Source organism: Chionomys nivalis, chromosome 26 (assembly GCF_950005125.1).
Source record: "Chionomys nivalis chromosome 26, mChiNiv1.1, whole genome shotgun sequence".
Classification (NCBI taxonomy): domain Eukaryota; kingdom Metazoa; phylum Chordata; class Mammalia; order Rodentia; family Cricetidae; genus Chionomys; species Chionomys nivalis.
In genome coordinates this window covers 9,014,430-9,040,841 of record NC_080111.1, presented here as the reverse complement: position 1 = coordinate 9,040,841, position 26,412 = coordinate 9,014,430, and the positions used below count along the sequence as shown (strand labels likewise).

Sequence of the window (26,412 nt, the reverse complement as noted above, 5' to 3'; positions counted from 1 at the left end):
ATACTAGCACTAGTATTTAGTCTTGTAAATTCCAATACCTTCCTACACCGTGGCGTAGTAGGAAGCATGGTTAGGTCAACATTTCCAATGATATATTCATTGATTTGCATACAGACCGTCTGCTATGGGGCTCTGCAATTGTGCTCTCTAAGTTGGCATGTAGCATTCTACCCTGTAGATCCCAGGAATTTAATTCCATCGTCAGGTTTGTCAGCAAACGCATTTACCCAATAAGCCATCTCACCAGCCAGACTGTTCAAGAAGAAGGCTCCACAGTAACATTTACTAAAAGAAAACCTTTTATTTACAGTTCTTAGAAGGGCCTTAAACACGTATTTTCAAAAATGATATATGTGCTGCGTGGCATGCAATTTCAAGCTTAGCGCAAGGCGAGGGCCATAAAATTTTATGCATAGCCTCGGTTGTTATGGCTTGCTTTAATTTATGTAATTATGTATGAGGTCAATATGGAAAATTAGCCATCATTCAAACTGGTAAACATTCCTGAACAATGTGTCCTTCAGGAATTAGCTAAGAGACTCGCATTTTCAGAAAGTCAAAAGAAAGCAGTCATCAGTTTGGCCCCCAAACGGTTGAGATTGTTTCCTGTTCTACATTACAACTGTGCTGTAGAGATGGTTGAACAGGCAATAAATTATACTAGAATATATCTCTTGCTAACCATCATATGTCAGTATATAAGCACACCTCAGTTTTACAAATCCTTGGGACATAGTAAATCTGAAAGAATTTCCATTTTTAATTTAACATTCTTTCTGAAAGAAATATTTTAAAGACATAAATGTTAGTCTTTCTAAAGTTTCAAAGATTAAAAGGTTGCCTTAAAAAACCAGTGTCTCTGTAGGCAATGGCTACTTTTTACCTTGCAAGATAACTCTTCAATCAAGTTTTGACTTCTTCACTTCTGTTTTTTAAAATTATCTTTGAAAAATGATTTTCTGTGTGTAATAAATGCTTTCCATTCTTTGGTCCTACAAGGAGCTTAGGGACCTTTCATTAGTTACTGAGCCACTAAATTCAAATATTCAAAATTTCAGAAGAGAACAAAAAGCTATTTGGTCTAATTTCTTAATTTCTTTAAAAGTATCCATAGTCATAGATCCATGGGCTGGTTACTTTCATAAACAAATATGTTACCTCAGAGGGATCCTGTTCCATTTGGTTAGGTCAAATTATTAAAATTATATTTCATAGAGAATGCCACATGAAACATTAGAGTGTCCAAATATGGAACCCACAGCAGATGGTCTATATGCTGCTCATTAAATGTATCACTGGTAACATTCATCTATCCGTGTTTTCTAAAACACATGATTCTAGTACATTATTAGGGTTTAGAGAAATACATGCCATTTATTTCTTATTTTATTCATCTCTACTTCCACAGCTAGAACTTTTCCAAACATTTTGAGATATACTCATAATCCTTCCCATTTTATTCTTATTTTCTGTGATTTAGACACAATAACTTTATTTTTTCTGTTACAATAGATTTTTGTAGTCTCTCTTGTATTTACTTCCAAAACACATCTTCTTTTAACTAAAATGACCTTTGTTAAAGAGTGTTAAGGAAGGTTACAATGGCTTAGCTCTTTACATTAAATGATTACATAATGCCAAGGAAAGTTATCATCAGATTTCATCAAAAGCTAACAGTGAAACGATGAGGCTTCAGCTGATGTGCTTTCTGCGGTACTCATAACTGCAGACACGGAGTGCTTAAGGGGAAATGTAAATGAAAATCACTGCAGACTGGGTAGATACCTATCATTTCTGTTAAGATCCTGTCTCAGACAGACAGGAGGACCAATGGAACCGAATCAAGACCCAGATATTAATCCACACACCTAAGAACACCTGATTTTTGACAAAGAAGCAAAAAAATATCAAATGGAAAAAAGAAAACATCTTTAACAAATGATGCTGGCATAACTGGATAGCAACATGTAGAAGAATAAAAATAGACCTATATCTATCACCATGCACAAAACTCATGTCCAAATGGATCAAAGATCTCAACATAAAGCCAGCCACACTGAACCTCGTAGAAGAGAAAGTGGGAAGTACACTTGAATGCATTGGCACAGGGGAACCACTTCCTAAATAGAACCCCAGTAACACAGAAACTGAGAGGAACACTTAATAAATGGGACCTCTTGATTTACTGAAAAGCTTCTGTAAATCAAAGGACACGGTCAACAAAACGAAATGGCAACCTACAGAATGGGGAAAGATTTTCACCAACCCCACATCAGACAAAGGACTGATTTTCAAAATATACAAAGAACTCAAGAAATTGGTCATCAAAAGAACAAATAATCCAATTTAAAAAAATGGAGTACAGACCTAAACAGAGAACTCTTAACAGAGGAATCTAAAATGGCTGAAAGACACTTAAGGAAATGCTAAACATCCTTAGTCATCAGAGAAATGCAAATCTAAACAACTCTGAGATGCCATCTTACACATGTAAGAATGGCTAAGATCAAAAACACTGACGACAACTTATGTTGGAGAGGATGTGGGGTTAAGGGAACACTCCTGCATTGCTGGTGGAAATGTAAGCTGGTACAGCCCCTTTGTATGTCAGTGTGGTGATTTCTCAGAAAATTAGGAAGCAACCTTCCTAAAGACCCAACAATACCATTTTTGGGTATATACCCAAAGCATGCTCAACTGTGCCACAAAAACATGTGCTCAACTATGTTCATAGCAGCATTGTTTGTCATAGCCAGAACCTGGAAACAACCTAAATGCCCTTCGACCAAAGAATGGATGAGGAAAATGTGCTGCATTTACACAATGGAGCACTACACAGTAGAAAAAAATAATGACTTCTTGAAATTTGCAGGCAAATGGATAGATCTAGAAAACATCACATTGAGGGAGGTAACCCAGACCCAGAAATATAAATATGATATGTACTCACTCATAAGTGGCTTTTAGACATAAAACAAACAAAAAAAACAGCTTACAATTACAATCCCAGAGAACCTAGACAACAATGAGGACACTAAGAGAGACATAAATGGATCTAATCTACATGGGAAGTAGAAAAAGACAAGATCTCCTGAGTACATTGTGAGCCTGGGGACCATGGGAGAGGGTTGAAGGGGAGGAGAGAGGAAGAGAGAGGAACAGAGAAAAATGTATAGCTCAATAAAATCATATATATATATTATATATAATATATATAATATATATATATATATATATATATATATATATATATATATATATATATGAGATACCCTATCTAAGGCAACTATGCATGAGGGTGAGGGCTAAGGTGCCATGTACATACTAGGTAGCTGGAACTGACAAGAATGTGGAATGTGCATAAGGATCCCTGCAGTCAACAAGTAGAACAAGCCTGGGAGAGAGGTCAGGTGGACTGCAGAAGCTAAACACTGAAAAGGGTCTGTCTATGTCCTTTGGGTTCACTTCATGTGATCATATTTCCTAGTTGCTGGACCTGGGGATAAAACCTTTGGTATTTTCCCAATTTATAAAAAAATAAAAATGATAAAAATAAAAGAAATAGAGTTTAAAATAAAGCCATGTAAAAATGGGGAAAACAAGATCCTGTTTCAGTAAGTCACCTTCCAGAATGAACTACCAAATTCTACTTGCATTAAAGTCTAAGCAACAGGGATAGGAACTGTACTTGAAACTGTGCCTATATAGCATGTGTGTGGTTCTCGGTGCAATCCTCAAACTGCCAGAAAATGAATAAAACCCACACACATTATTTCATACCTCAACTACAAAGACCACTAGGGTGGCCGCTAATTTCGGTCTCCATAATTATTTAAAATCAACTTTAGCTGAGATTTCCACTATTTACACATGTTTCATAGTTCTAAATAGCTTTGGCAACTTCCCTTTGGGAGCAATGATATGAAAGTCATGTTGATTTTCAAAGCCCTTTTGCTTTGCACAAAGAAATTACATAATTATAGAGAACATCTCAAATCGCATTTCTGGGTTTAAGAGTTTGCTAGTTGCATCACACAGCAAACTGTGGCATTCTTTTTCTTACTCTAGAGCTTTTAAAAAAAAAAGCAGAATCAATCCCTATTTATGAACCAGTAAGAGAAATCAAATAATCACGACATGAGCAGAATGTTTGTATTCCAAGTGCATAACTAAGAAGGGTTGATACACTCTGCTTTCCCAACCACAATCCCATTCCTAGCACAGTACAAAGTAATGCAAGGCAGCATCACTATTATTATTTGCATTTTGTGACATGTGCATTTGAGATGTACATTTATGGTTGAAATGCAGGACCAGTGAGCTTAATGGAGCTTGATTTTAAGCTGGGGTTTCTAATTCCAAGCACAATATAGATAAGGCCAATGGTCTGTGACCTCTAGACTCCAAACCAAGATTCTAGTAGCTTCTGCTTCTGATGTTTTTTCAGATAAATTAGAAGGTCAAAGAGTATGGACAGCCAAGATGGTAAATAAAGTTACATAATAGTCAATATATAATGAAGTTTTCTCCACATGAACACTCAAAAAGTTTCTGAGAAAATTCACAATAGAGTACGCTCACTTCTCCAGCCTTGGACTGAGCGAGCTCCCTAGAGAAATACCTACCTGTCACCCTGGCCCTACTTTCCCACTCCTTGTGAAAATAGTTGGAACAGGAATTGAGATTTCATGTTCCAACTTTTGCAGAGGCTGACTCTTTGGAAGGGACTGGCCTTTTCTGGCCCAGGACCAGGGTTACCATGGAGATTGCCAAGAAATCTTTATTTTATGGAGGAGTTGAAGTGGGAGCATTGAAGTGTAGAGTGCAACAGTGTAATCAAAACAACTTAGAAATAAAAGGGAAAGATTCACAAAAATGTAGAGTTAGATACACACTCATTTACCTAGAGCAAGTTGGCACAGGTTGACTACTTCAGGACAACAGTTTCTTGTCTCCATTTGAAAATCCATGTGTATTTAAAATGTCAGGTTGGGGGGAAACCCTGTAGTCAATGTAAGCATTTCATCAAAAATTTTAGACTTTCTCCCTTTTTAGAAAATAATCCCAAAACAACCCCTAGCAGAGTATCTAGTTGCCTATAATAACTAGATTGTTATCTTGTAAACTCTCATCGAAAGTCAGTTTGACTGAAAATAAACCATTTGACTCTGCCAACATTGCCTTCCCTTTTTCAGGTATCTTTAGAAAATGTATCTTCTTTTATTCTCGCTTCTGCAGGAGGATTGAAAGGGATTGGATAGAAGAAAAACTCATCCATGAAAGCACCTTACTTCATTTCTCCTTCAGTAGTGGCGCCCATATCTGACACCATTCTGTGATGAAGAAACACCATAGAGGACAAGTGACGTAGGCCAACCTACTTTGGTAGCAAATAATTGGGCAGGGCTTAAAGACAATCTGCTTGATAGTTCTACTACCAAGTAGATTTTACTAACTTTATAACCTCTGACAAGATATTAACCAAGTATAGTTGTTATGGTTACTATCATAACGTTGATGATTATGGGAAAGATCATAAGAAATGGAGCACATAGCAGTTATGTAATGAGCTTGGGTGCATACTAACATAGAGGCACATGGACTTTTACTCAGCTCTGATTATTACTGCTCTCTTCACTCAGACACACCCCCTGAGTCTCCTCTCTGGATTCTGAATGTTTTGTTTTGTGTATGCCCAGTCCCTCTTAGATCAGTGCTTCACATCATTTTCGGTTGTCCTAGCAACACGTTTCGATTTTCTACCGCAGTTGCCAAAACAAGCACTTGAACATCTGGAAATCATCCTCCATCACTTTCGCCAGTCGATGCATCGGCCTTAAGTGGTGGTTCCCATACAGACCCCCTGAGATTCCACTGTACCTTTGGATAACAGCTTTCCAATATTCCCTGGCTATGGAAAATTGCTATTCGCTGACTGCATACTTTGGCACCTTCTATACAATTAATAATAACATTTTATAAGTTAATGCTTTAGTACAATGAAGTCAGATTTAAAAATGAAAAACTAAAGAAAGAAAAGAGTACACACACACACACACACATAGAGACTTCAATCTTTCTTAAGGAAGAAACCTACATCCAGATGCAATTTCTTATGCTCACTGATGTTAATAGATGACAGTTGTTGTCATTAGCTGTAAAATGTGATAAAGACGAATCATGGCAGGAATAATAACTTTTAAGAACAAGTCTCCAGTTCAAGACTCAAAGGAAGAAGAACCTGCAGTTTAATGGAACACTCTTCGTTTGTCAAGGCAGCTGATGACTTGTGCTGCCCACACTGCTGCCGTATGTGTTGTTGCTGGAGTTTAGCAAGGGATATGAAATGATCAGAGAGACATCTTTATTGCTACGCAAGTGGCAAGCCTCCAGCACAGCAGAATTCCCCAGTTTCCGTCTTTCCTCATTCTACCAAGAAGAATATAGAATTGTAGCTCCACGCTCTACCTATCAAAGAAATGGCCTCTGAAACCATCAAAAAGAACCGTGATTTTTATGAGAAAATAGTTAATTATACTTGACGGTCAATCCTGTGAACATCTGCTTTTGTGTATGTATTTACCTGGCTCAGGACAAGAATTGAATGTCAGTAAATACTTGACGAATGAATGAATGAGCAGTTCTCACTACCTATTAGTAAAAGAATAGTCATGTTACTGGAATACTCTGATGTGTTTAAGAAGGGATATGTCACTTTTATCTATTTGACAACTCTGAATTTTGCTCCTGCACCTGAGATGCTTCCCCCGTCTGCTTCATGCCTGATTCCTCCCTCGTTCCCCCTCTTATCTGGACCCACACTCTATAAAATTATGTCGCATTCAGTATGACACTGGCCAAGATCCTTTCTGTCACGACGGGAAGTTCTAATGTCTGTACTAATACAGGAGCCACTAGTTACACTATAATTGATATTGTACTTAATTTAAATTAAATTTATATAGCACCATGTTGTCAGTAGGCTATATTTGACATCACGATTCTAGATACCGTCTCAGTTTTTAAACCTCTTTGACATTTGTTATATGGAAGTAGTCTTTTAAAAATAATACACATAGCCATTTTATTCAATTATTATCTATATCTCTATGCTTATTTCTGGTGTTTGAAATATAATCTACCATAGACGGTAGGTTAAACAAGGAAACTTAGTCTGAGGGGTCAGAAATCCCAAATAGGCGTCTCTTGCACATCAAGGAATTGACATTATTTCGGGGAGAATGAGTAAAATACTCATATTCTTGCCATTTCCGGCTTCTAGAAGCTTCAAATATATTCTCTGATGATTCCTTCCCAATGTCAAGGCCTACAAACCAGGAAATCCTACCTCATCCTGCCTCTATAGACCTCACTTTCTTTGACATTATTGTATTCATTTCCAGTCACTGTTGTTAAATGGTAGAAAAGCCTATAAATTCATTCTTATAGCTTTGACATTGAAAGTCTAAAATGGCTTCTATCAGGCTAACATCAAGGTGTAGACATGCCCCTCTGCACACCCTCAAAGATAATCCATGTCTTTCTCTTTTCCAGTTTCACAGAAGAAGCCCAAATTTCTATTGTTCTTGTCACAGAGGAATGGCACCTTGAAATCTCCTTCTGGTTCTGATGTTTTCCTTCTGGGCTGCATCTCTTCCACCTCCTTCCTTTCATTTGCACCCTTGGGCTCACAGGAGGCTGACCAGTTAATCCAGGCTCATCTGGAGGTCAGTTGTTGGCAGCCATGAGTTTGTCAACAGATGTCACCCTCCTTTTCTACATGAGGCAACATGTACACAGATTACAGACAGAGACTAAAAGGTGCAAAGGATTCGTCCATGCCCATCCTAGTGTGTGATTCAGGTTTTGTGTGCTCATGGCCTTCCTAGTTACCATATCCTAAGAGATACGGTTGTCTCTGCCACCTTTTACCAAACTCCTTTTTGCCCAGGCACGGTTGTATATACCTGTAATACAAATACTCAGGAATTGGAGGCAAGAAGTCCGTGAGCTAGAAACCAGTCTAGCAGTTGAAGCAATGGTTCACTCAGCAATGAAAAAACACTTGTTTGGTTTGGTTCCCAACACCGAAATGATGGCTCACAACAGCCTGTAACTCCAGTTTCTTGGATTTAGATGCCCTCTCTAATCTCTGAGGGGACCAGACTTGCATATGGTAAATATACAAACATTCAGACAAAGTACTTCTACATATAAAATAAAAATAAATAAATCTGGGGGGAGTGGGAAGAAGCCAGACTGGACTAGAATAACATCCAGTTTCAATAAAATTTAAACATTTCATGTATTTATTTATTTCAGTTTGTCGAGACAGGGTTTCTTTGTGTTATGGCTCTGGCTGTACTGGAGCTCACTCTGTAGATCAGGCTGACCTCAAACTCATAGAGATCCTCCTTCCTCTGACTCCCGAGTGCTGAGATTAAAGGTATGTATCACCCCTGCCCAGGTAAATTTAAAACTCAATTCCCCCCCCCTCTCACATTCCCTCCCTTTCTCATTCCTTGCATGTGTGTATGTGTGTGTGTGTATGTGTTGTGTGTATGCACATGTCCCTGTATAGACACACAAATGTGTTCAGGTATGTGTTCATATACATACACATAGAGGCCTGAAATTGATGACAAGCATCTTCCTCCTCAAACACTCCATTTTTCTAAATTGAGTCAGGGTCTCATACTGAGCCTGGAGATTATCCAATTCAAGCTAGACTTGCTAACTAGCTTGCCTGGGAGAACTAGCTCTGCCTCCAGAGTGGTGGTGGAATTACACACCACCTTTACACTTTATCTGATGAGCCATCTCCCTAACTCTTTTTTTTTGGGGGGGGGGGTTGAGACAGAGTAAAATCTACTTTTAAAGAAACAATTTCTCACTGCATATTTTGAGAATTAGAGGATTTAAAATATGAAAGAGTACAAAACAATAATTCATATTATACTTTAAGAGACATGAAATTCTTTTTCTCTATTATCCTTTTATAGATCCTTTTCAAATCTTCAGACATTAACTATTGGTTTTCTGGCATATATCCACAGCACTACACTTATGAAGTAATTTGAAAAGGGTCAGGCTACTCTATATTGTTAAAGAGGCTACACTAATGAAATATAAACTTATACAAGCAGGTTATTATCTCAAATTGGTATTTTATATAAAAGACAGTATTTGAATACCTAAAATAAATATTGATGTCTCTCAGATATATTTTTTGCTATTTATCCCTTTAAACTCATAATGTAAAGTTGTAGAAGGATGCTTAAAAGAAATTCCACACTTGCTCAAAATTGAAAAATAGATGGCTATTTATTTAGGAGTAGACTCACAAATCAGAATCCTCTGCTTGAACAGAGAACAGAAACTGAATCCAGTGACCGGAAAGAGAGTGGACGCATGCTCTACATAGGTTTATATAGTATAAGAGGCCACGCCTCTGTGGGCGGGTAACCACTGGCTGTAAGACTTCCTACAGCACCGAGTCATATTTTCTCTTAAAACATCGAAATCAGACAGCAGAACATTCAGCATTAATTCTTACTGGAGGACACAATAAACCTACAATCCAATAAATCACTTAAAATTTACAATGAAGTAGTGGAATTACAGTTGAAGATTTGTTGCTATGGTAACTGAAAAATGGAAAGAAAATGAAAAATTCAGAGGAAGCAATTTGTAATATGATTACAGTTCTAACTGTCTGTATTTGATTCATCATGATGAATGACATGCATGCTATGCTGAAGGAAGTAATCAAACATTCTGCATAGTCTAAAGAAATCAAAACTTTTTTGTATATATATTTTCCTAAATAATGTTTCCAGCATATATGGTTCTCTGAATACAATCCATACTAAAATTATTTGATTCTATTAAATTATTTTTTATTACTTTTTTCTTCTTTATGTTTGTTCCTAGGGCAGTTGTTATGACCAGTTGCTTTTTGAGATGGTGCTTTATTATGTACCCCAGCTGACCTTGCTCTAAAACTTAGAAAGTTTCAGCAATTTTTCTTTCTCCTTGCCCTTCAGAGCTGGGGTTTCAGGCATGGACAGGATATGTGGCTTCTACGTGGGTGCTGGCATCTGAACTCTTGTCCTCACGACTGCGCACCAAATGCTCTTAGCTGCCGAGCCATCTCTTTAGCCCTCAAATGTTTTGGTGATAGTGCATGTTTTAATATGTTTGGAAAGATTTTTCCAAAAGGAGAATTTAGATACGGGCTGTGTGGTCCTAGGGTTAGGAAAGTTGCAATGGTAAAAGAATTTTGAAGTTGAGTACAGCAAGCGCCAGGTTCACGGAGAGACTCTGCCTCTCTCAGTAAATAAGTCTTAAAAATATATGTGCATGGGCTGGAGAGATGGTCCAGTAGTTAAGAGCACTTTCTGCTCTTCCAAAGGACCCAGGTTCAATTCCCAGTACCTACATGACAGCCCATAACTGTATAATCCCAGTTCCAGGGTGTCTGATCTGACACCCTCACACAGATATACGTGCAGGAAGAACACCGATACATGAGAGAGAGAGAGAGAGAGAGAGAGAGAGAGAGAGAGAGAGAGAGAGAGAGAGAGAGAATAAAGAAGTTTAACAACAAGCAAAAAAAAAAAGTTATGCAGAAGAATCTCAAACATTCACTAAAGTACTTTTGAAGAACATTTAAATAAAATATATAAAATGCACAAGAATATATATACATATATATGTATATATATAATTGTGTCTTCAATAATAATCACACAAACATGACCCTGCTATCTGTTTGAAAATGTGATCTCTGGATGGCTTTGCAACCTGACTGAACAGAGTCTACCAAATGCAATTCTCATCTAGACTATTGTCTACCTAAAAAAGTCTGTCATACATACCAGTAAAAAAAGGACTGGAATGTAATGTGCTTTGGATGAAAAAGTAAAAATGTGGGCTAATTTTTCAGTAGGACTAAATGTTTTGTGGTATTCTTATTTCAAGTAAATCTTTGCCAAGGGTTTGTTCAAAATGCCTTGTTCTCTCTGGTATGTCCTGGCTTAAATACAACATTTTTAGCATCAATGGAATGACTAATATTCTAAACTATTTAAAATATGACATATGCATAGGTGATAATTTCTTTCTGATAAATAGAAAACTTTAGGGAGGAATTTAATTTTTAAACATACCTACTCTATGCCTTTGCCTCTCTTTCTCTTCAAGGACAAGTTCATGGCTTACACATTATGATAGTTCTATAATCTGGCTAGCACAATAATCAAACACAATAGATATACAATGAATACTTTCTGGATTTTAATTGCAAGTATTGTAGATAACTGCTCAGTAATGATTAGATGCAGTCCTGAGACTCATCACAATAATTTCTGTAGATAACTGGCACTATAGTAACTAATTATTTGTGGAAAATTATGTTATATTTATATAGGTAGAAAATATCATCATGATGTACAAATTAAACATTTCCAAGTCAAGAATTTATGAACTCTTAATTAAATCAGAGTTTTTTGGTTTGCATAATACCATAATATCACTATAAACATTTCTTAGTATAAAATGATACTAATACAGTATAAAACCTAATAGAACATGCTCATCATTTCATTAATATCCAAGAGATCCTGATGTTGAAAATTAATGTGTAGATAAATTACCTGAGCTGCATTTCAAATATGTGTGATAGTTATTACATCAAGTTAGTTCAGAAGTCAATATATTTGAACATATCTAAATATCTAAGACTTTAATTTGGTCCTTAACTTTGTGGATACATTATTGAAGGCTACCAGAAAACTTTACATAGCCAGTTTTTATAGATACAATGACTTATATTCGAAGTGAATTACATTTAAGCGCTTTCAGATAGTCAAGTACATGTCTCACTTACTGCAGAGGCCCTTCAGCTGGGGGAAGTGTGTTCTTTCTGTAGTCTCTAATTTAGCATGGATGCATTTGGGGTTGAGCATCAGTTTTATTAAAGTGCATCATGAACTTTGACCATATTCATTGTCTGTCATCCTTTCCTGCCCCTCTCTCTTTTCTCACTACCCCTTCCTCCTCTCAAATAGATCCCCTAATAAATTCATGCCATTAGTTTGTATATTCAAGTTATTTTTCTTTCTAGATATGTATCATTTCACTTAACATGGTTGATTTCCAGTTCCATCTAAGTTATTACAAATGACATAATTTTATACTTTATGGCTAAAATATGATGAGACATGCATGAATAAGGAAGAGATAATAATTAAAAAACTCTATTGTACATACATTTTACATTTTCTTTATGCATTCATCTTTTGTTAGACAACAAGATTGATTCTTGCCTATCAGACTTTAATCTTAATATTTCATCCATTTGAACTGGAAATACAATATAGAGTTGTTTTGTTTTGTTTTCCAAGACAAGGTTTTTTTCTGTGAAAGAGCCCTGGAGGTCCTGGAACTTGCTCTGTGGACCAGACTGGCCTTGACTCACAGAGATCCGCCTGCCTCTGCCTCCCAAGTGTTGGAATTAAAGGTGTGTGCTACCATTGCCAGGCGGAGAGATATTTTTAATAGACAGGATTTATATGGTGTGTCTGTCTGTAAGTCATTCGGTCTTATTTCTTGCTTAGAATGTATCAGAGTGAAATTCCAGCAGAACCCTGGAACAAAATGTTCACACATTTACGGTTTGTGAAGACAGGAAATGGGAGAGAATCACGGAGATGGAAGAAGGGCAAACAGCATGTTCTAAAATGTTCTGGACTCAATAACTACCAATACAATGAATCTCAGCTACCTATTCAGGCTGAACGTTTTCACATCTTCCATTTAGCATTATTGTAAAGAGAAATGAAAACTTAAGAACTGGAAGAAATAGGACAATTCTATGGCCTACTCTTCAGACAAGTTCCCACAGCCAGTTAAAATAATGTTTCCTTTCATCTCTCAAATCTTCCTTCTCCTCCCCTCTTCCCTTTGCAGCCTCCACCTTTTCTTGCTAGTTCTATATGATCACTGATGTCACCCTACAAACAAACTGTCAACTTAGTAGATATATTATGTTGTTGGGGAAAATTAGCATCTATAACTCAGAGCTACAGCCTCCAAGAAATAACCAGAAACCTGGATCAAAACTGTAAACCCTAATTTAAAGGGCGCATGTATATCACACACAGAAAATACACATTATGGTCCCAATGATCAAACTCTGTACATAATAAACTCTGTAGTAATACAAAATTAGTCTGACCTAGGTGAAGAAAGTTTACCTAAATACTCTGTAGGCCTTTGGAGTTTAACAATGCTATGCCACATGCTTTGAAGAAAGCCTCTGGGGCCCAGAGAATTTGAGTCACTTCCCCCAAATCACTGAGTGAACCCATGAGAGAGCTGCAATTAGAACGCAGAATTCCTGCATCCCGGTCCAGTTTTAAGTTAGAAGCTTTTCATTAAAATTATTTCAACAATTCATTCATGGCAGAAAGTTGCAGCCTGTTTAGTTGAAGCTCTCATCTCGTTAACTGCATGTTTCCCTCCGTGCCAGCAGAGTCTTAAAATACACCAGAAGGCAGACAGGCCTGGGAGATGATGGAGCCTTCGTATAAACACTCAGCAGATTGCTGGGAATTTTGGTCAGCTTCTTGTTCCTAGTCACTTTCGACTCACTGAAAAAGAGATTGCCAAGCAACAGAGAGGACCTCAGAGATGACTGGTTTTGAGACAAGCTTCCTGAAGAGACACGAATAAAGAAGAAGTAATGAATTTGATAGTTCTCACCATCTAACGGGAAGCTATTCTTTGTTCACAGAAAAAAAGAAAAAAAGCTGAAGTCCAGGTATAAAGCAGGAAAATGTATCATGGAACCCGGAGCCTTTTATCTTATCATCTTTCAGTTCATTTATCTCACTCAGCTGATTGGAATTGACTGCACCCTCTCAAGAGCTCTTCTTGCCATAGACTTAATGCTCTCTAAACCCTCACTCCTGATCCCCACACACCGCTGACTGCACAGGACCTTTAAGAGTTTGTTCAAGGGTGACTTGAATGCTGCTGTTGAAATTTCTTAGAAAGAAAAGACAAATCAAAACATTTAATCACCTACAGCAGGAAAAGGAAGGCAGTTCAGGGAGAGGGATAACAAAGAGGAGCTTGGAAGCACCCATTTGGAAGTCCCTGTAACGATTTGTTTATTAGAAAGCAAATCCCAGTTCCATGGACCAGTTTCCCTGGGGCATGTCTGATATGACAGCCTTGGAATGTATCCTGAAGAACTTTAAATTTTGGGGTTCCCTTTATAATAGAATTGAGGTGACTGCAATGTTCTGATGGGAAATCTGTTGACAAGAGCAGAGCTTCTAGAACAAACTGAAGATCACCTTCCAGAGATGAGCCCAGAGTCTAGCCGAGACGATGAGACACTTTGTCAGCACATTCTAACGGCCCGAAAATATTGGGGGAAATATTTCAAGTACAAATTTCCATATAAGGAGCTCACATTAGAGGAAAAACAATTACTCAGTCTGTACAGTAGAGCAATAAGTAGGAGAGCATGTGGATCAAGTTAGTGCCCTGCAGAGCAGAGCATAAGCAAATACTATAGCAGGCAATGCTGGTAGGCGGTCCAAACTATGAGGGAGAGTCTCAAATACGAACTAAAATGTAAGACGATTAAGAAGATGGCACCAAGAGAGACATACATAGATCTAATCTACATGGGAAGTAGAAAAAGACAAGATCTTCTGAGTAAATTGGGAGCATGAGGACCTTGGGAGAGGGTTGAAGGGGAAGGAAGAGCAGGGAGAAGAGCAGAGAAAAATGTAGAGCTCAATAAAAATCAAAGAAGAGGAGGAGGAAAAGGAGGAGGAGGAGAAGAAGAAGAAAAGAAGGAGAAGAAGAAGGAGGAGGAGGAGGAGGAGGAGGAGGAGGAGGAGGAGGAGGAGGAGGCACCCAAAGCTGGGTATGGAGGTCCATGCCTTTAATCCCATCACTGGGGAGACAGAACTAGGTGGATCTCTGTGAGTTCAAGGTCAGTCTGGTCTACATAGTGAGTTCCAGGACAGTCAGGCCTATGCAGAGCTACTGTCTCAAAATATCAAACCAAAACAAACAAACAAAAGGGAAAGTGGCGACCACACAAAGCTGCAGCATAAGACCCTGGAAAGGCAAAATGTTAATATGGCATCAAAATTCTGAAGAAGTTAAAAATATGCTTTCCTTTTTAGAAAAATGAAACTACATTAACAGGTCATGTATCTCAAATTTTATTTTTTTGATTAAGAACTGGACCTTCTCTTTTTTTCTAACGTAGTGGTTCTCAAGGTAGGGTCAGGGCCCCTGTGTCATTTGGATTACCCTTTCATAGGGGTCCCTAAACCATTAGAAAACACAGATATTTGCATTACAGTTCATAACAATAGCAAAATTACAGTTAGGAAATAGCAAAGAAAATAATCTTATGCTGGGGGGTCATCACAACATGAGGAACTGTATTAAAGGGTGGTAGTGTTAGGAAGGTTGAGAAGCACAGTTCTAGCACATTCCACCAAAAGACCTGAAGGCAGGAACATGAGGCAGCCCAAGTGAGCTGCATATTTACCAAATGTAAGAGGTACACTTTACACGTCAGTTGTATGGAAATATCATATGTTGCACTAATTAAATTTCATTTTTCATCCTCCATTTATCTGAACACAAATATCTGCAATAGAACCTGGAGTGTCTTCATTGGTTCATCTTAGATGAGTTCTATTGCAATTTGCCCTGAATGAAACGTTTCCAATCGTTTTCCCTTTTAATAAACATAGCAGATTCCGAGAATAATGGAAGCATCCTGAGCTATACGACTGTGAACGTCAGAGGCTGGGGATGACTGGGGCAAAGCTGTCCTCTGGAGATGAAAGGGTTTTTACTCTCATGAACTCTCAGCACTTACGGCTGCTGCACAAGATCAAGACAGGCAACAGTCCAGTTTAGATGAAGGAGGGGCTTATGAGTACCGACCCTATCAGAGGAGCTAATGGGCAAGGATGAAGGAGGGGCTTATGAGTACCTATCCTATCAGAGGAGCTAATGGGCAAGGATGAAGGAGGGGCTTATGAACATGCAACCTTTAGAGGAGCTAATGGCAGTTGACGGCTGCTGTGGAAGAAAAGGTTAATTTTCTTTAGGATTATAGTCCATTGCTATACTGACATGCTCCAGTGGATGGATACATATTCATATATGTGTGAAACTCTCACTGGACTCAGTCTGCCTTACTTTTCTAAAAAAAAAAAAGAAAAGAGCATGAAGTTGGAAGGGAAATATGGTGGGGAATTAAAGGAAAGAGTAAAATTGATGGGATGGAAATATGCACATTTGTTACTTTTGTTGTTATTACTATCACTATAATAATAATAACCATCATTTTACAAGATACTATTAGTTGAAAACAAACTATAATCAAATGACAGATATATCTGATAGACATCCTATTAACTATTTGACTATATTATTATAAAGTAAATTATCTTATTATAGTTTTATGTATAAAGAAACCAAGATTCAGGAATGTTAAGAAATTGTCCAAAACTGTGCAAATATAATTTAAAACCCATGAGCCTGAATTTAGTTCATTCACAACTGAATGAATATCAATATTTTCTAATTTTTACAAAAATATTCAACTACTGAATATTCATGAAATAACTGCCATGTGCCTACTGGTTTTATAGAAAGGTATTAATCAGAATTCAGGAAGTTTCCCAAAGAGATGAAGAACAAGCAAAAGAAATTATCTGAAAGACTGAGTGCAAAACAATTCAAAGATTTGCAAAAAGGAAAAAACATGATATAAATTCATATTATAATCTCTATTTCTCAAGACAGTGAATTAGCAGCAATACACTTGACCACTTATTGAACATATAGAGAAATGAAAGAGGTTAATCATTACAGATTAACCAACCAAAAATTATAATGACGTGAGAAAGGATGCCACATAGTATTAATCATAAATAAACACAATATGGTTGTTTACAAAGAGAAAATAAGATTAGTAGCTTTGAAAGTCAATAGGATAATCCTGACATTCTTTAGATTAAAAAAAGACACAGTATTAATAATCAATGGAATATATGAAGCATGGTACAGTAGACAAGTTAGAATCAATTGCCAAATTGGAAGATTCTAAGGTAAATATAAGATCTAAAAAACAACTCATCTTACGGGAGCAGGTGAAATAGACACAAGAGAAGCAATTCTCCACAGATGGCTCATGCAGAGAAAGGTGAGGTAAGTCCTGTGAGACAGAAAAGGAGGAACACTGGGTTCAACTTAGAGAAAATTAGTTGAAAATTCAGTGCACTCTGAAGAGTAGAGGTTTGGAAAAAGAAGACAGGTATGTGTGTGTGTGCATGCATATGTGTATATGTGTGTTTGCATGCATGTGAGTATGTATACACACATGTACAAGAACAAGCACAAGCATAATCACATTGTGAGTGATAACTATGAGTGACTTTTTATTGTGAGGTAAAACATGACAGGAGGGAAGAGCAAAGGGGTCAAGACCATGATCTTGAAACCCACAAAAACCACTAACCTGAGCTAGTGAGAGCTCACTGACTCCAGAATGATAGCAGGGGAACCTGTACAGGATCAAACTAGGCTCACTGAATGTGAGGGACAGTTGTGTGACTTGGGCAGCCTGTGGGGTCACTGACAGTGGAACCAAGATTTATCCCTAGTGCTTGAAGTGCTGTCTTCTAGCATATTCTCTTTGGAAGGATTCCTTGCTCAAAGTAGATATGTGGGGAGGGCCTTAGTCTTGCCTAGAAGTGAAGAGTCAGACTTTGTTGACTCCCCATGGGAAGGCTTACTCTTTCTGAGGATGGGGGGATGGGGTGGGTTTATGGATGGGGTGAGAGGAGGGGAGGAGATAGCTATGTAAAATGAGAAAAATGTACTAAAAATCTTAAGACAAAAAGAAGGTGTGCAAGCTAAGAAGCATGGTCATTACTATCTCTTCAAACTATGTGTCCCATTGAAGAATTAGAAGGCAAACAAATGGACTTACGTTTTGTTTTAAATTTCACTGGCAAGAAGGGGATATACTTATGTGGTGTATACAATATATATCACAATATATATCACAGTTCTGTTGATAGAAAATGGCCACAAGAGTGACAAGAAGATGAATTCAGCTGTCATTGCAGTAACCCAGAGATGGATGATGGGGATTTGAACTGAGAAATGTGTAATAAAGATGAATAAGAGTTATATATGGGAAATATTTAGCAAATTAAATAACAAAGTTGGTGACTGAGTAGAAATTTACTGACTGAATGAAAGAATGAAGTTGCCATTAACTGACATAAAGGCCATGTAAGAAAAGAGCCCAATCTTGGAGGGTAGAGTTTAGAGGAGTTTAGATTGAATTTTTGAGTTGTTTTAGATATAGGAGCTCAAAGTGGTTCTCGGTGGCTAGACATATACTCCGGAGTTCATGTGAAATTTCAGGATTGTCAAAAGAGTTATGAGTTAGCATTACTCACTAGGCAAATCCCTTGAAACTGTGGAAGCTTCCTCATGACCTAAAAAGGCAATATCATGAAAGAACTGATAAAGTAGGAAAAGGGGCTAGGTAAAAGAAAAAGAGGAATCCTTTGAGTGAACAAGAAAACAAAGTTGGGGAGATGAGGAAATGCCTTCAGAGAACTGCATTTTTGAAAATCTGTACTGATCAATGGTATTCATCCAGAAGATAGTTCTTATAAACTGAGGAGAAAGAGGCCATTGGGTCATCATGCATGCTGGTCCTTACTGCACAAGCTTATGTGTATGGGAGGCTACAAAGTCAGAGTTAGTTCAGTGGGAACAACAAGGCAAGAGAGGGATGCAAGACAGAGACAGAAAGCTTGACCACTGTCCCTTGAAAGCAGCTGAGCTCAGAAAGAAGATTGGAATTCTGGGAGATGGATGGACCTGCTCAGAGGCTAGGAGGAAAGACCCAATAACAAGGAGTGTCGAAGAGGTCCTGATTGATACTAGCTGCTCAGGAAGATGGAAAACAAGCACAGTACACAAGAAATCCATAGAATACCTCAAAACAATGTCTAGGATTTGTTTATAGGGAAAGAATTATGTCTCTGGAGCTTTTATCTGTCGTGACTGGGATAAGTACTCTTGGTCTGTACCTCAGTTGAGGCTCCATGGTCCAACTGCAAGACTGTGTCTTATTTCCTGACATTTGCAGTGGAGACAGAAAGGACTTGGAAAGTTGCGAAGCTACAACAATGTCAAGAACAAACTTCTCACACACGGTGGAGGGATCAAGGCTGACTCTCCTTGACAACAATGTCAAGAACAAACTTCTCACACACGGTGGAGGGATCAAGGCTGACTCTCCTTGACAACAATGTCAAGAACAAACTTCTCACACACGGTGGAGGGATCAAGGCTGACTCTCCTTGAGAAGGGACCAAGAGCATGTTTTTCCCATCTAAATACTAAAGCCATAGCTCTGACTGAAGACAATAAGAGATATGAGAAAGAAAACTATGGCACTATCTTCTTCCTAGATGTAATTTTTGAAAGAGTAAACATTTAAGTTTGAACACTACACCAAAATGTTGAAGGGATAAAGTTCTATGAATGTATTTGTACTGTTGTATTATTAATGTTGCTGACATGAATGCTTTCTCCCTAGAAGGCAAGGCGTAGCTAGGAAAGCATTGCTTCGCTAGCTTTCCTCTTATTGAATAAATTTAGTAGAAGATGAATTCGCATTAATTTCATTGGAAGTGTAGCTTATTTAAAGATTAAGACAAGATAAAAGTGCCCCATACAGGTGAGCCTTAAGACAAAGCTCTCTGTTAGAAGAATTGCTCCTCATGTAGATGGGACATGGAATGCTCAGCTCTTCAGAATTGTATGAAACTGAAATAGAAAGACATTTAAAAATAAGGAAATTGTCTGTATCTTTCTGATTATTCTAAATTTAGTGAGTTTTTTTTAAAGTTATAAAACAGTCAGGTTCTGTGGAAAGGACAAGTTAGTAAAGTGTTTGCTATGGAAATGGGAGAACCTGAGTTAGGATAAACAGTACCCACATAAAGATGGGTTGTATTCCTAGGGTAGGGGAGGCAGAGACATGAGGTTTGCCAGCCAGCCCTTCTAGATAATCAGGGAAAGACCCTTTCTCGAAAACAAAACTGAGGGAATGAGAGAGCCAACTCAGCAGATGAAAATTCTTGTCACTCTGTCAGAGGACCCATGTTTGGTTCTCAGGACCCGTGTGGCCACTCACACTACCTATAACTCCACTCCCAAATCTGACACCATGGTTTCGGAGGGCACCACACACATACACATATATGCTGGCAAAATACTCAGACACACAAAATAAAAATAAAACGATAATCTTTGAAAGCTTATATAAAAAATAAAATTGAAGACCAAGAACTCATCTGGTACATCTTGCCTACTTTAATTTGATCTCCAGAACCCACATAAAAGAGGAAGGACACAACTGGCTCCACAAGGTATACACACACGCACACACACGCACACACACGCACGCATACACACTAACAGTAAATTTAAAGTAAGATTGAGAAGCAAACGAAGACACCTAATGTCAGCTTATGGCCTCCACACTCACGTGTGCTTACTTCCAAGTACACATACATGAGCATGTATACACCCATGGAAGAAAATTCAAATAACACAAATTTACAGTAAATTGGCAATATCTCATGGCATATCCAGGTCTCCAGAAATAAATCGCTGAGAATAATACATGTTAGAATGTTAATTAACTCTAAGATGAATTTGTTTTTTTAACCTTGTACAATCTACCCAATCTTACATGGTAGATTAATTACTAAAAATTCTAATCTTCCTCTTACCATTGATGTATCTCTCATATGTAAACATACACTTCTCAAAGTCAAATCCAGAGTCAAAAACAATAGATTAAAATGTCCCCATTCAACCCTAACCTATGTTCCATGAGGCCAAAGACATGAGATTTATCCTTGACATGGAGCAAACTGTATGTTTAAAATGATTTCATACTATCTAGTCAGGTTAGCACAATTCCAGACTCCCTGTCACACCTTCGCAAGACATAACCTACTCTTTCTGTTTTAGTCTATCATCTTGCATTGAATGCATGTTTTGAATGGTCACAATATTGATTCCAGGCTTGAGATAATAGTGTTAGTGCATAAAAAGCAGGAATAGAAGGGGTAACAGATGAACTCACATTTACCTGAAGATAAATCAGAATTACATGAGTCCTCTATATAACAGAATTATTCATCTAACACCATATGGACATTAGGTTTGGTATTATCTTTTCCTCAAATGATGTCAAATTTATAATGGTTTACCCACAAACTTCAGTCCGCCTTACAAATAAAATAAAATAAAATAAAATAAAGAAGCCAAAGTCCCAGAGTTTACACTTCAGTGCATGGAAGCCACAGGCACTATCAATACCAGAGGAAAGATGGCCAAAGACATAATATAGTGCTTCACCAGTGGGACCAAGGTCACCCCCAAAGGTCCGATTCTCACACCACATCCAGCCTTTCCAGATATATTTAAAAAGACTAAGACCTGAAAGCTGTATCAATAACAAGATCTGTAGGTAACTCTTTATGCAATACTAAATCATGGGGGAAACACACACTGCACTGCTCAATACAACGGATTCCCTAAACTCCCATATACAGAGAGAGAAATATTCAGAGTGACACATCACTGTGATTTAGATAATAATTATATTTTGATCACACATATACACACACGCGCGTGCGCACACACACACACATTTCACTCAAGTATTTCATCTACTGCCACAAATCTTTCTAATGTCCTCAATAGTAGAGCATCATAGCGTCACGGTTTACCTAGAACTCAACATTTTCCTGCCCGTTCTTGCATCTTTGTGTGACCATATGACTAAATTCCAGCCATGCATAGATAACCCTACATGTTTCGAAGACATGAAAGATTCCATTTAAGAAATGCGGACCCACAGCGTCTCATCCTCTATCTAAATGCCTAGGACACTGCATGCAATGTTCGGATCTCTAGCAGCCGCCAGGGGCTGTAAAATCAAAGACCGTGCACTAGGGATCAAAGAATGGAGAGAGAAAAAAATTTGAGTGCCCAGCTATTTTCAGAGTACCAGCTTTTCACTCTGCTTGAGAGCTTCTTTTGAATCCGAAAAAAAGATTCTGTTTTACTTATCTTGGTTGAAATTGTGTTTTAATACATGAAGGACTCTAAAATAAATAATAGCAAGTATAGAACACTTTACGAATGTGAATATCTAAAGTGATATATTCATCCTCTGTTGCTTTGGGTCTCATTTGAAATAATGTCATCCAAGCACTGCTGAGTGCCACACCCACATATCTAATGCCTTCTGTCCGTATTCTTACAAGATAAATCACAGTATAACATCATAAAGAAATTCCAAAGACTCCAATACTTAAAAAATGTGCATTTTTTTCTCTTGGTAGTTTGAAGCTGTCTTGGGATCAAGCTTCACTGTAGGTTTGTAGCATGGGTATGGACAATTTCTAGTCCATGGGCCAAATTTGGCCCTTAGACATATTAAATTTGACTTATGCAATGCTTTCTGAAAAATGTTCACTTGGAATGCTTGCAGTGGGCATGCCTATGTCTTCAGCTCTCCCATCGTCCCCTGCTAAGACACGAAACTGTTACATCACTACTCATGTGACAAGCCTAGCTTCTGGCAGCACTGAAGTCCCCAGTACGTGCTCCCTTCTGAGCCCTCTCTCACCGCATCGCTCCTGCAATGTTGAATAAAATGATTCATACTGAGGACTATTCCCTAAGACTAAGCATGCCTAGGGCCAGTAACAAAACTTTGCGTAGCTCCCTAGATGTGACATTTTGATTCGGAAATAAAATTTCACTGTCAATGGCCTAGTATTTTTCTCTTACAGAAAACAAATGTGGAACATTCCAAATCCTCCCTACACCATATACACCAGAGGGAGGAGGTGGATCTTGAAAATGCTGATTTTATCATCTTGGCTCTGATTTTGGTTACACTATACTTTCAACTAAAGTTAGCCTAAATCTCAAACCCTTTCTCTTAGTTTCTAACAAGCTTTTAAAATCCAATGTTGTTTTTTTGTTTTGTTTTGTTTTTTTGGTTTTTTTGTTTTTTTTTTTTTTGTTTTTTTTTTTTTTTTTGATTTTTCGAGACAGGGTTTCTCTGTGGTTTTGGAGCCTGTCCTGGAACTAGCTCTGTAGACCAGGCTGATCTCGAACCAATGTTTAAACTTTCTTGATAGGGCAGCTCTATTTTGGCCAGAAGAGTGTCTAAGACTTTATTTACTCATCTCAGTCTCTACACATGCTCCTGTCAGACGGACGCTGCGCTGACATTTTATATCCCAGTCCAAAAGAAGACAGCCATACCTTATACTAACAAAAGAAAAGGCTACGTGTGTATTATATACGCAATGCCAGCTTTCTATAGCACACATTGGAGAGAACACAAAAGAAATACCACAATCCATGTTACTCACATCAACCACTGAAATCTGTATGCTCTTGACATGCAAGCCTTAGACTTCTCCTTAATATTAAAGCATTGCCTACATTTACTCCTCCTCAGAGTCAAAAGTTACATGGGATTACTGGGTTCTGACAGGAGAAACGGAGTATAACAAGTGTCCACACGGTAGCAGTGCACACCCAAGCATTCAGAGAAAGTGAGTTGAGCTTAAACTAAGTGGCTCTGCCCACACTTCATTACTGAGTCACAAATATCATCCTTCCTTACACACACTCTTTTCTGCAACTGATTTTGATCACATCTATCTGATTTACTATCCAGAATGTCTAGGAGAATTTGTTTTCTGTTTCGGGGTTTAAGTTTCTTTGCTATTTAATGACACTAGGGGCAGAAGAGTTTAGTTCCGAGGCAAAAACTTTTTTGAACCAACTTTATAGTCTTAATTCCCACAAATAAATATTAGAGAGAGGATAAACCTTTACTTTTTCAGTAACACCTACAGAATAAGCAGAACGGCATAGGAGAGGCCTTTAGCATACGGCCTACCATACAAGGCTTTCTCATTTCTTACATCTTCCATCTACGCCCGTGTCCATTAGCTGCCACACTTCACAAAAACTGATCACATAACTTTAAGATAAGTCAGAAATGAGGTCTTCCGTACAGACATTTTAAAGCTGACCAGCTAGCTGGGTAGGGGAGGGAGCAGATTCCTGATAGTCAGACGTGTTACTGCTCTCCTAATGATTGTCCTCCTCTCTCCTAACTTCTCTGTCCCTACACTGACAAGCAACACATCCTTCTCACGGTATCATGAAGAAACATGGTAAGATTCACCTTTTAATAAATTCTCTCACTTTTCGGAACAGAGAAACTGACTTTAAAAGTTTCCAGATTTTAGAAAAGGGCCCCCTCTATGGGACTCTGACAGACTTGAAACTAACCTCTAGAAGCTTCTTTTCCCCTCCTCACAGTTTTCCAGAACCAACAGTTTCTAAACGTTTTCAGAGGAAAAATCCAGGGAAGAAGGAGACAAATGTACAGAGAAGGGGGAGAAAACACATGAGAAAGACAGTAACAGACAGGATTAACAAGTGTGCTAAGTTAAAAGATCGAAATCAGTACTAGCAGTGGCTCAGATCTATGCTGGCCTATTGCAAATGAGAATATGTCTGTATAGGGCGTTTCGATCCTCCGAAGTTAAGGATTTGAGAATCAATGGAGCCATTCGTTTTGGGATGTTTTGTCTTTTATAATATTATATAGCAGCCATGCCATCTTGCTTAACAACATGGCCCAAGGAAGATATGCCTTAAAAGGAAGGAAAGGGAAAAAGGAATGAGCAGAGGGAGGGAGAGAAGAAGGAAGGAAGCAAGGGTCTAAGGGAAATGTCCTTATCAATACTCTGTGTAAAATTAGTTATATATAAGGCATGCTGATTTCCTACCTTCAGTCATTCCTCCCCACCCCCCACTCCCACCCCTGGGAACCACACTGTCCCGATAACCAAGCCAGCAGGGTGGGAAAACACAGCAGTTTTAAGAAATCTGGCTTCTATCAGCCTCTGTCATGGAGAAATAAACTTGACTCTCTCTCAGTAAGCAAACACGGTTTTAAGATCACAAATGAAAACGTCGGCAGGGAAGGATGAGGCTGTAGGAAGAAAGGAATGAGGAGCAAAGACAAAGAAAATTCCGAGCTATCAGAGTGCCGCAGAGGTTCTTCTAAACAAAGACTTTCCACGAAGCTGCTAAGTTCGCACAGGAAAGACTCCACCCTGCCCAGCTTCGGCAGCGGCTCTCCCTGTTCAGAAAGCGCCAGCCCTCACGACTGCCTCTCACTAAACGTGCCTTCGGGGCTCCGTTTTAAGCACTCTTAAAACGTTTTCTTTACTCCCACATTCAGACAAAAATACTGATCTGATTCTGCCTCTTCCCGGACGGCAGAAGCCCACTCTGCCAGGGCAGGCACCGAAGTTCCCGAGTCAAGCTGTTTCCCAGGTGCAATCCCACCGCCCCTTTCTCAAACTTCAAACCCGGTCTCCTCTCCAAGCTCTTCCTTCGCTTAACATCCCATCGAGTTCCCAAACCAAGCCATAAACACCGTAAGCAAAGCAAAAGGCAAACTCACCATTCTCTTGTTCCTGGGCTTTTATTGAGACACGGTGCCCTAATAAAACAGTGAGAATGAGGAGAGGTCTTGCTACCACCCAGTGTGCCATCATGCCTAAATTTGAGACATGTGGGTCCTCCGGGGAACGAAGAGTAGATACTGAGGTCACCGTAGCACCATGAATTCCGCTGAGGGCTCTTCTTCAGCACCAGCCCCCAGGCCGCCTCAGCCTGTTTCAGCACCAACTCCGGCACAGTCTGCGAAAACTTTTTTCAAGCGATGCAGCTTTAAATAGGAAGAATGCTGCCTCCACGTCTTTTCCTGCCCCTTTCAGCTTGTTCAGGCTCATAACCATCCAGTGTCTGCCAAGCAACCGTCTGATTGATGGTAAACAACCAAATCAGAACGCGCGCTTCTGCGACTTGGGTTTTTACTCCTTCTTGTAGATTTTAAGTGCCGATGGAGCCAAACAGAGACAAAGTTTTATTTCTTTCTGTTGAGCGTGTGTGTGTGGTTTTCTGTTTCTTTCTTCTTCTTCTTTTTTTTTAAGAAAGCCTATTAGAAGGAGTCTGATCCTCCCCTCCCTACCCTCCCCCCAGACACACACCCACTGACTTTTCCAGAGACTCTAAAAAGGCTTTAGGGAGGATGTAGAGTCTTTTAGGGAGATTGTTTTTATTTTCTTTAGCGTTTAGGTATTTAGAATTATCTTCGCCACCAGAAGCCTTTAAAAGGTCATATTTAAAACCCTTTCTTTTGTC

General features: G+C 38.5%; 1 protein-coding gene across 1 annotated transcript in view; it reads right to left on the bottom strand.

The window, feature by feature from the left end:
* The window catches only part of Col5a2 (collagen type V alpha 2 chain), a 127,352-nt gene extending 101,194 nt beyond the window's left edge, over positions 1-26,158 (bottom strand). The window contains exon 1 of the mRNA XM_057758517.1: positions 25,670-26,158. Coding sequence (XP_057614500.1) covers positions 25,670-25,763 — 94 coding nt within the window. The 5' untranslated portion in view covers positions 25,764-26,158. The remainder of the gene's footprint in view (positions 1-25,669) is intronic.
* Between the last annotated feature and the right edge of the window lie 254 nt (positions 26,159-26,412).